The 17,645-nt window shown below is 32.5% G+C and overlaps 1 protein-coding gene across 2 annotated transcripts in view; it reads right to left on the minus strand.

The window, feature by feature from the left end:
• The window catches only part of LOC118187441 (proton channel OtopLc-like), an 80,147-nt gene extending 63,508 nt beyond the window's left edge, over nucleotides 1–16,639 (minus strand). Inside the window, exon 1 of one of the 2 annotated variants that reach the window (XM_035357658.2) lies at nucleotides 16,299–16,639. In XM_035357658.2, the coding sequence (XP_035213549.2) occupies nucleotides 16,299–16,537 (239 nt within the window). In that variant the 5' untranslated portion in view covers nucleotides 16,538–16,639. The remainder of the gene's footprint in view (nucleotides 1–16,298) is intronic. The other variant, XM_035357657.2, reaches the window with a different exon arrangement.
• Between the last annotated feature and the right edge of the window lie 1,006 nt (nucleotides 16,640–17,645).

Raw genomic sequence — 17,645 nt, forward strand, 5'->3', positions numbered from 1 at the left:
ATTTTGAGTCACAAACAGCTGAGCCAGTACATGTAAATCATGTGAATGCAAATACAAATGAGTTAGTAAATTCTTTCTGGGAGTTGAACAAATTTCCAAATGCACAGTCTTTAACAAAAGAAGAAAAACTTTACGAAGAACATTTTGAAGGTTCTCATTTTAGAGATAAAACACGCCGTTATTCAGTTCCATAACCATTCAAACATATTAGAGATATTTTGAGTAAATCTCGAGTAGTGATGCAGATTTCAGTATTTAGAGATGAGACTGTTATCCAATTCCAGAAATTTACAACCCGTATATTCAATTTATGAAACAATATTTTTCACTGGAACACGTAGAACTAGTATCAAACACAGATCGTGAATTATAGAATAAAGATTACTAGATTCCGCATTGCTTCATATTGAAGGAATCTGGCTTAACAACAAAACTGACAGTCGTCTTTGATGCGAGTGCTAAAACAACCACAGGTGTTAATTCACATGATACATTGACGATAGACCCAAAAATACAAGTTGATCTAATTTGTATTTTATCAAGATTTAAATTTCATAACATTACAATAACCGCTGATATTCGAATTATGTATAGACAAATAAAAGTTCATGAAAAAGATCGAGAGTTTCAGAAAATATTATGGAGATAGCTCCATATAAACAAATACAAGTTTGTTGTTTAAACACTGTCACATATGGAACTGCAGCTGCTCCATATCTTGCAATCTAAGTTTTGAGTCAATGAAGCGACTGATGAAGGAGTGAATTTTCCGAAGCCAAAGAATGTAGTCTTAAGAGATTTTTACGTTGAAGATGTACTAATTGGTGTTAAAGATAGTCCGGAAAGAAATGCATTGATATCAAATGCTAAAAAATGAATTTCAGCAACTGCTAAAAGAGGGTGTCTTTGAGCTCCATCATTGTTAAAAAATGCTGGCTTAACAAACAAGGTTAGTGACAATATTCTTCGTGTAATAGAAAATAAACCATTAGAAGTTCTGGGATTGGAATGAGATTCTGACAATGACGAATTCAAATGTAATTTCGGTGTATTAGATTATCAAGGTGTTTCGACTAAAAGGGTTATTTTGCAATTTGTATCAAGGTTATTCAATCCGTTGGGGTAGATACCTCCTTTTGTAATTCTCGCTAAAATGATCCTTCAGCAAATGTGGAAATTACATTTGTCATGGTATGTTCTAGTATAACTTCGGAAATGAAGATGTCTTTGACATAATACCTATACTAGAAGAGATTGATTAAAATTGGAGAGGTTCATGTAGAAAAGTTAAACTTCTGAATTCCATAAATGTACCTAGAAAAGTGCTGCTACCTGATTACTCTCGATGTGAACTTCGCGGATTTTGTGATGCGTCTGAAAAAGGCTAGACAGCAGTTATTTACGTCAAACCATGTAACAACTCTAACATTTATATAAAATTTTTAACAGCTAAAACTTGTGTAGCACCTTTGAAACCTATCACAATGCCAAGACTGGAATTACGTGCAGCAGTATAATTGGCACGTTTGATTAAGGCTGTCAGAGCTGCATTCGTTATAAAATTTGATTCCAAATACACATGGAATGATTCAGAAATCGTGTTGTCATGGCTAAGGTTGTCAGGACTTGTGTTTCTCTTGATTTGCGTTGGAAACATGAATGGTCCTGAATAGGAACAGGGAGCTTACTCAAGCTATGTTCAAGAAGGTGTGAAGTAGACAACACAGGCAGGAAGGGTATACGAAACCCTTTATTTTCGATACTTTACAGGAATTTCCGAGCTTCGGAATACAGAGACCAACCACTTGTGGTCTGAACGTAAGAATATAAAAAAATACTAACTAAAACTCTAGCTAAAAGTTAACTTTGAATTAGTATACAAATGCCTAGCACTAAGACTGACCTTTATTTAAAAAAAGGTACGTATGTAGTACGCCGAGCTGCTAAAACTACGATACGTCTGCAAATATCAAGAGGGCTAAATCTCTGGCCTTAAAGGCAACCAGCAACTGAGTGAAAACTCGTAAAACTACAGTGGCAAGCGGCTTACTTCCTATAACTCCTTCTCTCTCCCGCTTGGCAAAAAGCCACAACTTCAGTACGGTGTCCGCCGATAACATCGCGGCAAAAACATCGTGGACGAAAACGTCGCGGAGAAAACAACGCAAGGTGAAAACGTCGTGCTACAAGACATCGTGGGAGAAAACATCGCAAAGAGAAAACATCGCAGTTCTAAAACATCGTGATACAAAACATTGTCGTAGAAAATAAAGCGGTTCAAAAACATCGCAGTTTAAAAACATCGTCGTCGAAAATATCGTGGTAAAAAATAAAGTATCTACAAATCATTGCATGACGATAACATCGCAGACATGCTTTTTTCAGGTTTTAATAATTGTAAATGGATATTCCCATAATGATTTGTGAGCGCAAGGTGTAAAGAAGGATAAATTTTACTTTCACATATTTTATTAACTAATAAATTTTTGCTGAAAACATAAGAAGGAAACTTAAGCATAGAAAATTAAATGTAACTTATAGATTATACTTTTCATGAAATATTACCAGTAAAAACTTTATAAAAATGATTTATTAATGGCCTTTGTTAGTTAACTATGTCGGTTTAAAATTCTATTAAGTGCTATAAGTTGCATTAATTTTTTATGCTTAAGTTTCCTTTTTATTTTCTCAGCAAAAATTTATTAATTAATAAAAAATCTGAAAGTAAAAATTATCCTTCTTTCCATCTTGCGCTCACAAATCATTATGGGAATATCCATTTACACTTATTAAAGCATGCCTGAAAAAAAGCATGTCTGCGATGTTATCGTCATGCGATGATTTGTAGATACTTTATGTTTTACCACGATATTTTCGACGACGATGTTTTTAAACTGCGATGCTTTTGAACCGCTTTATTTTCGACGACGATGTTTTGTACCACGATGTTTTAGAACTGCGATGTTTTCTCTTTGCGATGTTTTTTCCCAAGATGTTTTGTAGCACGACGTTTTCGCCTTGCGTTGTTTTCTCCGCGACATTTTCGTCTGCGATGTTTTCGCCGCGATGTTTTCGGCTGTAACCTTAAGTACTTGGGCGTTAGTAAGACAATTTCCATAACCAAGTTAAAGCATTTAATTCTGGTCGGAAGTAGAAAATAAGAAGTACAGTTTTAAAATAAAATAAACGTTAGTAAAACTTAGGATCCTTACAAGGTCAGTTCCTAAAAGGTGGCAAGTATTCGTATCCTACAAAGTTTCTGAAATACAAACCATCTTGCTAGCTGAAAATTGGAGTCATGTTGAAGGAAAAGAAAATCCTGCTGATTGCGCTTCGCGTGGGTTATTTCCTGTAGAACCACCGTCTCATGAAATGTGATTGAATGGACCTCCTTGGTTAAAGTTCAGTGAAGTTTCCTTGTATGAACATATCCCTGTCGATGAAAAGGCATTACCAGAAACACGTAAAACAGTACCATTTGTAGTTTCTGAATCTATACAGAAACGTGTTATGTCAAAGACATCCTCATTTCCGAAGTTACAAAACATATCTGCCTGGATATTAAGATTCATGTTGAATTTAAGTGTAGCACGTCTAGATATGAATACCTTATTTTTATCTAGTAATGAAATTCGAGCTGCAACACTTTGTATTGTTCGAATAATACAACGACTGAACTTCAGTAAAGAAATTCACTGTTTGGAGATAAGAAAAGATTTACTTACAAACAGCAATCTCCTTAGCTTCTGTCCATTTTTAGAATATGACAAAGTGTTATGAATAGGAGGAAGACTGGAAAAAGCGCATCTATCAGAGAATCAAAAACATCTAATCTTATTTACATTAAAACACAATCTGACAAAAATCCCATCTAGACTCTTTCATGACAAATATCTGCATGTAATATCAGAACTTCTATCTTTATTAAGAAAGTAATTTTGGATCATAGCTGCTCGAAAATTAGTATAAACTTATGTTGAAAATTGCAGAGCTCAAGCGGCAAATCAAATAATGGCTGATTTACCAGCACCTAGATTAATACAATCGCGACCACTTATTTCTTTGAGTTGGAGTAAATTTTTTTTAGGACCGTTCGTTATCAAACATCGTGTAGGGGACGTGGACAAAAATCATTTAAATGTCACGCGTGTTTATTTGTGTGTTTTGTCAACAAAGGCACTTTTAAGTGCATTGAAAGGATTCATTTCAAGAAAGAGGAAACCAACTGAGGTTTACAGCAACTGTGGTACTAACTTTAAAGATACAGAGAAAGAAATTAGAAGACTTTTTATAGTACAAGCAAAATCAAGAAATCCACGAATTTTTAGTCTCTAGAGGAAATAAAATGTATCTTTAATCCGCATTCACCTCCCCATTTTGGTGGACTATGGGAATCAACCGTCAAATTAATGAAATTTCATATAAAGAAAACTGTTAATGATATTGTGCTGAAGTATCCTGAATTTCAAACTTTGATAACGCAAGTTATGGCTTGTCTCAACTCTAGGCCGCTGTGTCCTTTCCGCTTTCCGATATAGTGATAATAGGCTTCACCTCAGTTGTCTATTAGGGAATATTGGATTAATTAACCTTTATCAGATCAAGGAAAAACCCATACACTTGACACATACTAAGCCAAAGACAACTGCATTTATAATTCCCCCTTCCCCAAAATAGATTGTTTTGAATTATTGAAAACTGGATCAGCACATGTCAACGAATTCCTCATGAAATTGTGACTAATACTAAATGTGATTTGTAACCTTACTAGGTAATATTTCTGATTTATTGTTCTATAAATTTTGCATTCGATCTTAGGACAGAAAAGAAACCCGTCATTTTCGGTCTTATTATGCCGAAAGAGTTTCTCTTAGGACTAGAACTTTGAGCTGTACATGGGAATACTTTTAGACATTTTAGGACTTTTTCTCTTGTGGTCTTTTTGGTCAAAATACATTGACATCTCGCAAAGTTTTATTAACATGCTTTACCTGTTATATTATAACATACTAACATGTCTGTAACGTGTTTTACAGGCTTTTTTATAAGTCTGGTATTTTGTAAATTTTTGCAATATATAAAATACAAAAAACGCGACTTCTAGACTAAAACTGAACGTTAACCCACCAGCGGTTATGTCGCTAAACACTGGTAGCAGCTTTGTTATCAAGTAAAATTATTTTTATTAACTTTTAATTAAAATTAAGAATTTCATGCACCACAAATCGCAAAAATGCGGCAATAAACTTTTAATATTCATGAAATAAATATTCAAAGATAATATGCATTTTCTTTTGTCTTTAATTTTAAAATTCACATAGCATTTTTTTAAAAAGGGGGGAAGAGAAAAAAGTATTTCATGCCTATTTTTAGAATTTTGGTACCAGTTTGCTACATTACAGATTCTTAGCGCCAATGAACTAAATGTATAGGATATCACACCAAACGGAGAAAAACTTATTATTCGTGGTACACAGAATATTTTATTGAAAGGACCATTAATGGATTTGTTAATGCCCAAAAGAGCTAACTTCCTGAAAAATTCTGTCTAATGTTAAACAATAAACAAAATAACTAAAAACTATTAACTTAAATACAGTCCAATGGGGAAAACCCTATGTGGATACATTTAAGAAATTTCTACATCTCTTTAAATGTATTCGGAAATTCTATGAGATCACATATAAGAAAGGTAATAGATAGTCTTAATAAACTAACCCACAGTGTCTTAATTATTCAGCTGAATTACACTGTGTGCTTATTATTTGTTTTAAACTTTGTGTGTTAATTTTGCATGTGTTAGGATAGATATGTACAGACTTAAATCGTTAATTAGAGAACGCGTCTGTGAAGTAGTTACTGCTATTAAATTAGAATAATCCATAACAGTTAACACTTATACGCATTTTCAAAACAGAATCTTGTTCCTCGCTTCTTCTTTTTTTTTTTTTTTTTTTGTTTGTTTGTTTGTTTTGTTTGTTTTTTGTTATCATAGATTTTTTTTCCTTTCTTCTTTTTTTTTCCCCCTTAATAATTTGGTTCTTTACTTTGAAAAAGAAATGCTTCTCCGGACCAATTCAGTATCTGTAAAAAAAAAAAAAAAAAAAAAACTTGCTTTTTTTTAAGCTGCTACAGAAAGCTGATATGTAGCATGCTTGAATGAAAAGGCAAGAATAACGTGGATAAATTAACTACGCATGTCTTATTTCTGCGAAGGGGATAAATAGCGCATATGCGTTACATTATTATTACTGTCTATCCTCTTTTGCACATCTTCCCATACATTTCAACGACATTTTCGTTATTCCAGCAACATGTATTTAAATGAAATATTGATAGCAAAACAGAAGACGTCATTGTATCATTTGTTACACAACGCATCAACTAATTTCCCAATCGGCGGAATATTTTGAAAAACTTACAAAATGTAAAATAGAATTTCATATGTTACATTATACCATTTTATGGACGACATAAACAACTTTGAAAGGTGAAAGTTTGTTTTTCGGGGGCGGGATGTATTATTCTTCCAATAACTAGGCACACCAGTAGCCGGGTGGCTAAAAAATCCTTGAACACTGGTAGTTCGCCACGTGCTGCAATCTCGGGAATCGGGCGGTCCTCAATGATGTTTTCGTTGTTTTTCCCATGTGTAATGTGAATTAGAACCATTTCACTTACAGATTCGCCCACCAGTGGCTAAGCGATTAAGATCGCTCAAGACTGGTAGTTCGACTAGGATCCAGAGCCTCGCAAATAGGCTGACTGCATACGAATTTTTATGGTTTTTCTTCATACGTAACATGAAGTTGAAGGTTTTTCTCAGAACTTCCTCTGCGAATACATCACTTCTTTTAGGCAGCTAAGCCTCGTGTGCTTTGCCTTAATCCCAGCCTAACCCTTAGAAAGTCCTTCACAAACGCATCTTTCCCGTTAAGCAGAAAGTTCTGGAGTACATTGCCATAATCAGGGAAGCAAACAAACAAAAAATATCTTACCATAATTAGTTATTCTGACAAGTAATTCGTGCAACGGAGTAAACAATCTACTTCGATACTGATAAATAACTTGATAAATAACTTGATAAATAAACTTACTACTAAGAAAGCGGTTACTGCATTGAGAATCTAAGGAAAGTTCAGAAAAATAAATTCCAGAAAATGCACAGAAATTGTGGACGCTTTACAATAACTTCATTACATAAAAAAGTGTTGATGTATTAAATATGGATATGGTGTACTATTATTTAAATATAGCAAGTACATTACAAAAGAAAAAGAGGCCCAATAAATAGAAGAATGGTTGACTTGTATTCATTTTTTATTTATATGAAGAAATCTGCTATTTAAACATAATCGTTTAATTGAAAATGATAATATAACTTTGCAAATCAAAAGATAAAATAATTCTAAAATTAACTCTAGATTTTATTGCACAAAATCGTCAATAGATTTATAGCTTCAGTGAACGAAAAGAGCAAGCACTCCGACTTTATAGATAAAATCTTCAACAGAATTGCTTTTCAAATAAAGATTTACAGTATAATTAAAAGAAAATCTCAGCGTTCGATGCTTGGAAAATAAGCGGATTTACGGAAAAAAAAGTTTTGCGCATATATCCCGGTTTTGTTACAATGCAACCTCTCTCCTATTTAAAAATCTGCAACAGCGACTTTTGAGCCTCTTAAATAAATTGTCAAATTTTAGTTCTCGAGCGAATTTGTGGGCAGCACAAGGAAATTTTCTCTAAATTTATTTCCATTAATTTCTTGGCTAACGAGTGTTGCATTCGACTATGTTACTAGTCTTTCAGAAAAAGAAAAAAAAAAAAAAAAAAACATTTAGAACAGTTGATTTCATTTTAATTCGTTCAGATTTCATTATTAAGAATTTTAATACATTAGCCTACATTTAGAAGTATTTGAACGCTGATGCTTAAGAAAAATTGATGCATTTTAAATGAATTTTATTAAATTTTTCGATTTCTTATGATTTATGATAGTGGAATGGAACCTCTCTGTCGCGAGTATTTATTAAGGGGTCAAACCTTTCTACCAGTTGTGTTAATTTTTTGTTACAACATACCCTAAGTATTATTTTTAGTTAGACGAAACTGTTGCTGAATATAACTCATAATCTCGAACATAAAATATAAATGCTTTTTAAAAAGTAGGCTTAGTTTATAATTTTTAACTGTTTATTTTACTTATGTAGAGGGTGAAGTGTAAGATTGAAAAAGTCATCAGCGGGGTCACATTCATAAAAGCCCATATACCACTGCACTGAATTACTGAGCATTTTTAGGAACAGAAAAATAAGTCTGATTTTAAGGAATGCAAATCCTTTTTTAATAGGTACATATTTTTCACAGTCAGCTATTTGGTAAACGGCTTTTCACTTTTACTGAGAATAATAAATAAGAGAATAAATAATAAAGCAAACAGCTTCAGTCACTGAATTTCTCTGCAACATATTTAAAAGATGCCTATAAAGAAGCCAAAGGTGAACATACGGTGATGAAAATATTCTGCGCAGAGAGTTTTCGTAAGCATCAACTGTAAATGTAAATTACAGTACATGACCGGAGGGGCAATGCGATCGTATTTTTAAGTCGAAGCGTAAAAACAAACATTATTAACTGCAGCGTTTGTAAAAGTTTGTGTTTATGTACCTATTAAGAGTAAAGAAATAAAGAGGGAGACCTTTCTGGATTTAAACTGTAAACTGAAGAATAAAATTACAGACATCCCCCCCTCCCGCCTTGCGTGCGTAGGGGCTCGAGCGCGTGTTTCCAGTGATTCATTTAAATTTAATGACAGTCAAAAAATTGTTCTAAATTTGTTTTTCTTCTAATCCTGAAAACTTTAAAAAATGAAATTAATAAATAAGCGATCTTGTTTATTTTACAAGCATGAGCATGGTTAAGATTAAATTATCATTATAAATATTCTTCGAACTAGTAATGCGATGAATTTGATTTATAACTATAAAAGTTGTTCACACCATATACTAATTACACAAACAAACCTTTCCGTATTAAAAAAGTAGTCCACATTTATTACACTATATGAAATATTAGAAACCGAAAATTGGTAAAGATAAATGTTACTGTATATTAACTCGGTGAATAAAAATAAACAATATTGATTAGTTTGAGAATATAGCAGATAATTTAGTGGTACACTAGCTCTACAATGCATAGCGCAGTTTATCCATAACATGTCCCAAATAAGTAGCAAGACTTACAAGCGTTGCCTAGATTCGTATTTCAATTTTTATAACAAACAAGACAGTAGGTAAAGAATCACGATGCCTTCGAATAGTGCTAAAGAGATATTAACATGACAGTTATCACCAATTACTATGACCGGCGGTGACCATAATTTTGCAGAGGTATGCAAATGCTTCACTGTATCTGCGCACAACAAAAGTTTCGTAAGTCCACCGTCATACACACACTTGCAGCACAAGATCTGCAATGTGTCATACAAGATTTGCAATGTGAATTTAAAGAATGTAATTTGCCATCTGTAAATAGGTCTCTCAACAACCAACGCCCTTCATTTGGCCAAATATATGATACAGGCTCGGAATTCCGTTTACGTTGTATCTCAATGTAGAGCTTCTGTTACTTCTCTATGCAGTTGTTCAGTTCTCCAACTCGCTAAAGACGTGCATTGTATTCTAAATACGCAATTACAAATCATTTATACTCTGGTAGTGAATCATATATTTGCGGTATAATGATGCCCTGCACGGAATATCAGCATGGTAACGAGAAACTTACTTTTCCGACATGAGCAACTCACGAATTCCAAACTATGCGAAGCAATTTACAAGATAAGGTTTGGGAATATTTGCATTAACAGAAGCAATCACTAGACCGTATCCAAAGGCATAAAAAGAACAACACATGAGCGCACTGGTTGATGATGTGATTGATTCATGTGGTTCCACCCACATCTTTTTTTTTTTTTAATCCCACCGATGATTTTTATGATGAGATCTGTAATATGTTACTTCCTATCAGACACGAAATTAATTTTTTTCAAAAGGAAACGTTTCTGTATTAACCAAATACTTTATAGCCCCGTTCACAAGAGCAGATTCGACCGCTAGCGAAAACCGGTTCTTCCAATGTGCCCCATTCACATGGGACAAGCATTAACTGCCTCGCCGAATTGGAGGTAAAACTTGGTTGAATGTTCCTTACCTCTCGGGAGCAGGGCAAATGGGGAGATTTCCCGTACTATACTGCGCGGTTCACTTAATTTTAGTTACTGCTCGCTGGACTGTCAGCGAAACAATCGCGCTGATAGATGTCTGGGGATGTGATAGTATGCCCCTAAAAATTAGATAGAACTGTACAAGATACGGAAATTATACACAAATACAGACAAGGTTCGTTCAAATTAAAACTAAAGTTAAGACAAGTGAATATCGGCTTCAACGCAACAAGGGACTCGGTACCTTTTGAATGATTTTTTTTTTAAATTTAAGCATTTTCATCTACTTTTTATGAATATTATTAAATGGTTTTGTGAGACAAAATAATTTTAAGCTGAAAAAAACGTTTTTGCTAGTATTTTTTTAATTTAAATTTTTAAAGAAAACTTTTACAATTAAAATGTCTTTCTTCTCCTACAATTTTCAATGTCTCCCCCCAGTTTTTTATTGTATTTATTAGAGTGCTCTTAATAACTTCAAGGAATGATTTTGCAATTAATGAATTAGTTTCTGAGGGGGAAAAATACACTTTTATCTAAAATCTTTAAAACAAATATGATCTCAGTCACATTTTCATTTCAAATAATTTTTCCTTTCAGTATTTTGAAAAACCCATCCTTGTTTCTATAAAGTATATAATTTTAAGTAAGCAGTACAAATAATAAAAAATTTAGTCCCTACCTGTATATGTTTTAGGACTTGTAAAAGGATTTATTGAAAAAAATGCAAAAGGTTTCTCAGTTTGCATTTGCAGTTTAAAGAATACAAACTGTCTAAATAGACATTTAATCATTTCAAATCTTTAAAATTTTATTACTGAATTTCAGAACACACATATGTATATAAATCAAACCTAGTGCTATTTATTCAATTGATAAATATAAACATAAATTACAAACCTTTTTTTAAAACCTTATGTGGCCAGAAAAATTGCAAAATCTCATAAAACGCAAGCATAATTTTTCTTTACCTGTTTTTGTTTTGTAAAACACGTTCAAAACAGTTTTAATTAATTATAATATTGTTGCGTGCGTGCGGGTTTGTAATAGGTTGATAATAGTACGTAAATGATTGTCATTGCACTCAAATCCGATGATAGCTTAATTAAATTTATTTTATCAACATAAACACTCCAAAGTTCTGGAATTTTCCACAGAAATACTCGTACAAGTGTTTAGAATATCACTAAGTATAATCAGTAGTTATGCTTCAATCTAATAAGAACGTTAAACACAACGGAATGCAAAACGCATCTTAAGAGAAAGTTAACTCAGAAATATCTCCAATCTCGCGCTGAATTAACAGCTGGCAACAATAAGAACTTATATAGCATAAATAATGTCATAAAAATATTGTGGTATAATGAGATTATTACTTTGAAACCGGTGTTTCGAATTGATGCCCAAGAAAAACCAATATTTCCCATTCTGCTTCCTTGCATATCTTTCAAAAAAGTAAAAAAATCATACAATTAATTTCCTTTATCATTTTTTTTTTAAATGCGAAAAGTTTGTTTTATAAGCTGTGAAAATGATGGAAGTTTGTAACAGATATATTTTTAGATATGAAATTTTAAAACTAATGGGCGTCAAAAAGTCTAAAAATATGAACGATTTTCAAAAATTCTCCCAAAATATTTTTTTAAAAAAATTACGCTAAAAATTTCATTTAATTTTTCCCCCTCCACAGTGTGTTATGGTGCAAACTGTAATATTCTGAGATTCTCAGTTTATTTGTTAATATTTGCAGAAAGTCGTTTCAACTTTAAATTTGAAAAAAATCTAATCCTCTAAAAATCAAAAGCGTGACACCACATCCACAAGCAGTGTATGTACAAAGTTTTTGAGTTCTATATCTTATCGGGGAGCAGTTTAAAAATCCATAATCATCTTTTAACAATAGCCACAAGCACCAAGAGTGAACTAAATAACAGCTTATAAAATAATAATAATAATTAAAAAGCATATATTTTTCAGGAACCATTACGAAATTTCAGGCACCAGTTGCGAAAGTACAGATTACAAAATTAACAACAGTAAACAGCGTTAAAAATGTGTAAACAGTATTAGAAATCTGCCAATTCGGAGACGTGATTGTTCACAGAGGCTTAGATGTAAAGGGGAAGGAAGACGGTGGTCTTCTGAACGGGTCCTAAAGACGAAACTCTTTCATGTCTCCTTTTTCTCCCCTTGCTAACGGCAGCTGTGCGAAGGAGCGTTGCATGTGAACGGGGCTTATGTGTACTGCGCCTCAATTAAAATCATCACCTTCTTTTCAAAAATTGGCAGAAAAGTATAAATAAGCACTATTTATATTTCAGTTACGGAATTTTTAAACAAAACTGGGAGAAAATATGCATAATTATTATTAAAATAAAGGACAGCAATATAAAATTACAGTAACCCTAAAAGACACATAAATTTATGCAGCAGATGATACGAAAGTGTTCAATAATCACATAGAAATAAATTATTTTGAAGTTCACTTTGGTGGCAACTAATGTTGCAGCTGTCTTCCGCAAGTCGAATTAAGTGTAACTTAAATCATTAATTAATATTTTTACTTTTATCTACATATTGCCATTGTAATTCCAAAATTTAGAAGGATGAAATGTTTTTTTTTAAATAAGTTTATCAGTAAGATAAAGATGAATCGTCCTGTAATCTAATCTAGTTAGTCAAAAATTATTACGATTTTTATATAACATCAGTCATTACCAACTATTGTGTTTCCATTAAAGCGGTAAAAAGAGGTCATTCTCCTACGACTTCGTTACTATGGGTTACGCTCTTTTGGTGTGTTTACCCCCCTTAGTTGTTACGTGATTCATGTTTGATTGTCATGCATTTAAAGACAATGTAAACAGGCGCTGATATCAGATTAGCAATTAAAAGATTTCGTACAAAATTATTGGCCCAGTTACATTTTATTAAAAAGAACATTGAACGTAAAGGTACCCAGAATAAAATTTCAGTCACAAAAATGTATTGATGGCCAAAAATGTATCAATAAAGATAGGCATTTGTTTTCATCCTGATATTTAAAGATGAAAATAGTTTTTTTAAAAAGATAAAATTTCAATTAGAATTTCGAAAGTATTAATTCTCAACGAACTAAATTCTGCCATTATTTTCAGAAACTGCCATTTAAGCTGTATAAGTTTCATTAACGACAACTTTTTATGACTTTCGAAATAGAAAGAATGTTTACTCAGAAAGTATAAGAAAAGGTATATAGGACCAATCTTCGCATAATTTTTCATATCACAGTTTCACTGCCTTTCAATGTATGACTGAAAACTTCAGTTTAGGTTACATATGCAAAAGGGCCCACCAACTGCTGAGTGGTTAAAACCGATGTATACTGAGACCTCAGCCCAGACGAGAGAGCTGGCTCCATGGTTGGCTTTCGTGGTTTTCACAAATGAGAAATGTACATACGAGTCAATTTTCCTTCGAAAGTCCTCCGCCAAGGCATCCCTCCTTTTAGGCAGACAGCCTCTAGTGAGCTTTGTATTAACTAGCTCTAGTGAGCTTCCATTAACCTAACCTAGGTAAAATATTGCCTTACTCTTTTTTTAAACCCAGCGTTTATAAAGATCGAAAACACGAAAACATGTTGTTTTCAATCGTCAGATAATTTTCTTATCCTCCCTATTATAAAAATGCGTTATTCATCACTATAGGGAAGAAAATAATTTAAGAAGCTATTTTATCTGTATTTTAATAGCATTTTATAACAAGTGTTATACCCATATGATACGTTTCTGATACTACTATAATATTCCAATTGCGAAATTTCTACCTCTAATTCTCCTATGCAATACCATCTGCAAACCAAATAAAATCTAACGGTGGAGGTGATTTTTTTTTTTTTTTTTTTTTTCCAGTAACGTGCGCTATTTCGCGTTTAAAAAAGAAATGCAGAAACAAACATCGGAACTTTTAAAACTGAAATTCTTCTTGAGTTCAATTTACTTCTCTCCAACAGTAAAGATTGGTTTCACGAGTTGGTAACAATGGATGCAATTTTTAATTACGAACCCAAGAGAAATATTCGCATGATTTTTAAAAAAATTTTATGATTATTTTTGTCTTTTCAGTTTTTTTTTTTTTTTAAATTAATCATACACTCTTCCTTGAAGTGGCACTATAATATGAGTTTTTTTTAGATTAAAAGTTATCTTCTCTCTCTTTTTCCTACTTTTTTTTAAGACTTCGCGATCTTTAACTTATGGCAGTGAAAATGCTCTACACAAATAAAAGAATTTGCTCTATATGAAGAATATATCAAGAATAAAAGACCAGTGCATGTTCTACCAAAAAATAAATAAGTAAATAAAAGAGAAAGAGACTGAAGAAAAACCAACTTCGCAGTCACAGACTTGCTAATCAGTGTGATTCAACAAGTCCCCGTATAAAACCACTTGATTAACAAGTGTACAGGAAAAGCAGTGCCTCTCATTTCCTTTACAAAGACCATTGACTGCTGGTAGCACATAAGAACGGCTGAATGAATATTATTTCTGTGAGTTATAAAAGACTAAAACTAATCAACATTTAGTTTTGCTAAAATTAAAGAACCTGTACTCTCTCTAGTGTGTTATTTTGTCTGACACTTTACTTACCTTGTCACCTTTAAACTACTTTTATACATGTGCGTGTATTGTGAACGACGAATGAGAAATGAAATGTTACCAAAGAAAAATTTGTGTTACACTTTCGATTCTCATAATTTTTTATCTTAGCCCTTTCTTGAAATCTATATTACACATTGCTGGAATTTATATTATCTGCTACATTCAGCCTTGTTAATAAACAATAAATGTAATTATAAACCATAGAAATATCACTTTAAAATTAAATCTACGGTTTAATCTATCAGGACTACTACCAAATGCTATTTTAAAATCCATAATTCAGTAAATACAGCTTATGACCATTTGTCAATTTAACGCAAATTACATTTCAACGAAGCATTTGTAAAGGATCGGTATGACAGTCTGAATCATAAAATAATTCATTTCGTTCAGTCACACCGAGAGTAGGTAGGTATTCGTTTTATCTATATATATTGCAATTTCTTTGCTGATACTTTGACATCACAAAGCATTTATATTTTACAAAATAATAGCATATTTTTTAATGCCATCAAGTTCCAAATGTTGATTGAAAAAAAATAATAATAATTAAAAAAAAAAAACGGTAACAAACAAATAAGCACAACCAATAGTTTTATAGGCGAAATGTTTGACTAAATTATTTAATATACTATGAAACAAGTATTTTTCTGGATTGTATTTTCTACATATATTTATAATTCTTTAAACCTAGTTCGAAAAAAACTAAGTAAAATAAAAAACATGAACAAAAAATAAATAAATAAATAAATAAAATTCAAGCAACGGTGAAGGCTTGAATACTTTTATTAACGGCAGTTAATAAATCGAAGTTCATAAGAAGAACCTTTCAAAAAATAATAAATTTTACGAAATAAAGAGGAAAAAGATTATGACAAAATCACATTTGGAGGAAAATGATTAATTATTCTTCAAAATATACCAGGGGAATTGAAAGAAAAACATAAAGAACTCATGCATTCAAGTATATAATAACTCAAACATATGTAACTAAAGATATGAATTGTATTTACACATTGCACATACTTTGCAGGAGACAGGGAGAAATTAAAAAATTTACTATAGAAAACTAATTCTTTGTAAATATATTCATAAGTTATCTTCCCCGATGCTGTAACTAACAACTGTTTGTCAATAAAAACTGTGATTTTTTATTAGGATTACGAAACTGAGATTCGCAAATTATTTCCTAAGTTTTATTTTGCAATATTTTCTATGAAATTTGACGCTTGCCAGAGTTGATTTGAAATAAACATTTCCAGAGTTCTTAAACACATTGAAATTTACGCAGGAAGGAAAGCAGTGCTGATACTCTATGATTTCTGTACTCATTAAAATTCTCACGCGCAATGCAGTTTTAAAAACAAACGTAATCACATTTTTCTTTGACACTTGAAAAAGAGACGCTAAAAATGGGAGGAAAAATCTCTCACCTCGCAAGTTTTGGCGTCAGTACCATCTTTCTCTTGAGGTGCGGTTCGCTGGAGCATCTTCCTGCTGTGACAGGATCTGTAGCGTTCCCTTGCTCCTCGACGGAGCGGCACCCAGGGTCAATCTCGATGTCAGAGTCGATTCCACGATCAAAACCCATGTACGAGGATTCTTTCGATTCAACCGATAGTCGGTTGTTATCATTTTCTATCGCTGGTTTCTTGCTGTCACCGGCAGACATTGTCAAACATTTGAGTTGACAACTTCGAATGCCATGATTTTGATCGGCAGAAAGCAACGCTGCTTCGCTCGCTCTGTTTGAAAACCGAAGAGCTGCACGTGTTGTTGTTCAGTAGGGTTACCGGTGGAAAGGGATTTGGCGGGTTTTTAGGGTTGGAATTCAGCCAAAATATTTCCCACAACTGTCAAACTCCTCACCATTGATTCAAAGTGAAGCTCGGTTTAGCGTTTACCGCGCATGCTCCCCTCTTCCTCTCTGATTTGACTTTTAGGTAAATAATATTATTTGAAATGGAGAAATACAATTTATAGGAAACACAATTTCCTCCGTTTTTGGCACGCTTTTGCCTTTTAGGAAAATTGTAGTTCGCAGGCACAGATTCGAATGAAATAATTTATCACTAATAAACGGATTTACTCTTTTTGTCCGCCGCCACACGAACGAAAACATTTTGACCTTTCTGAATACAAAATAAAAGTAAAAAATGCATAGCACGTAAGTCTTTTGGTGGATTTTCACAAAAGAGACAAAATAGTTAAATTACTAATATGCTCATGTAACTGAAATCTGTAAGGATGATACTTCTTTTTTGCATAGAAGATAACGCAGAATATGGTAAACTAATGTTACTTTTGAGAAACTCGCCTTTTAACTTCCATGCTATGTTTAAAAAACCACTAATTTACAAAACATTTAAACTCGATTTACTATATTAAGTAATGTATGGAAATATTTCCTTCTGTTGTTAAAAAACCCAAAATTAATAGTGAACAAGAGAAGTATTAAACCATGTAGGTAATACACAAGTTTATATAAATATCAGAAATATTGTTAACTCTTGCAGTTAGTTATGTCTTTTTTTTTTTTTTTTATATATTAGGTGTCGTTTTCTATAACTAAAAACTACAAACTAACAGTAATCACCGGTCGTATTTGGATCTTATCTAACTTAGATATCTTTGCTCCAATTTCTGATCCTCCTAATGGAATCTTTCGAATGAATTCGGTCAGTCTCGGCCAAATCTTCTTAGGTAAAATGTTCAAGTGAGAATGTTGAAAACGAATTTTCACAGGTAGTTGTACGTAGTTTTCTGTTTGTTTTTTTTTT

The sequence above is a fragment of the Stegodyphus dumicola genome, chromosome X2 (assembly GCF_044657685.1).
Source record: "Stegodyphus dumicola isolate Sdum_Otavi_A_Nest chromosome X2, ASM4465768v1".
Classification (NCBI taxonomy): Eukaryota; Metazoa; Arthropoda; class Arachnida; order Araneae; family Eresidae; genus Stegodyphus; species Stegodyphus dumicola.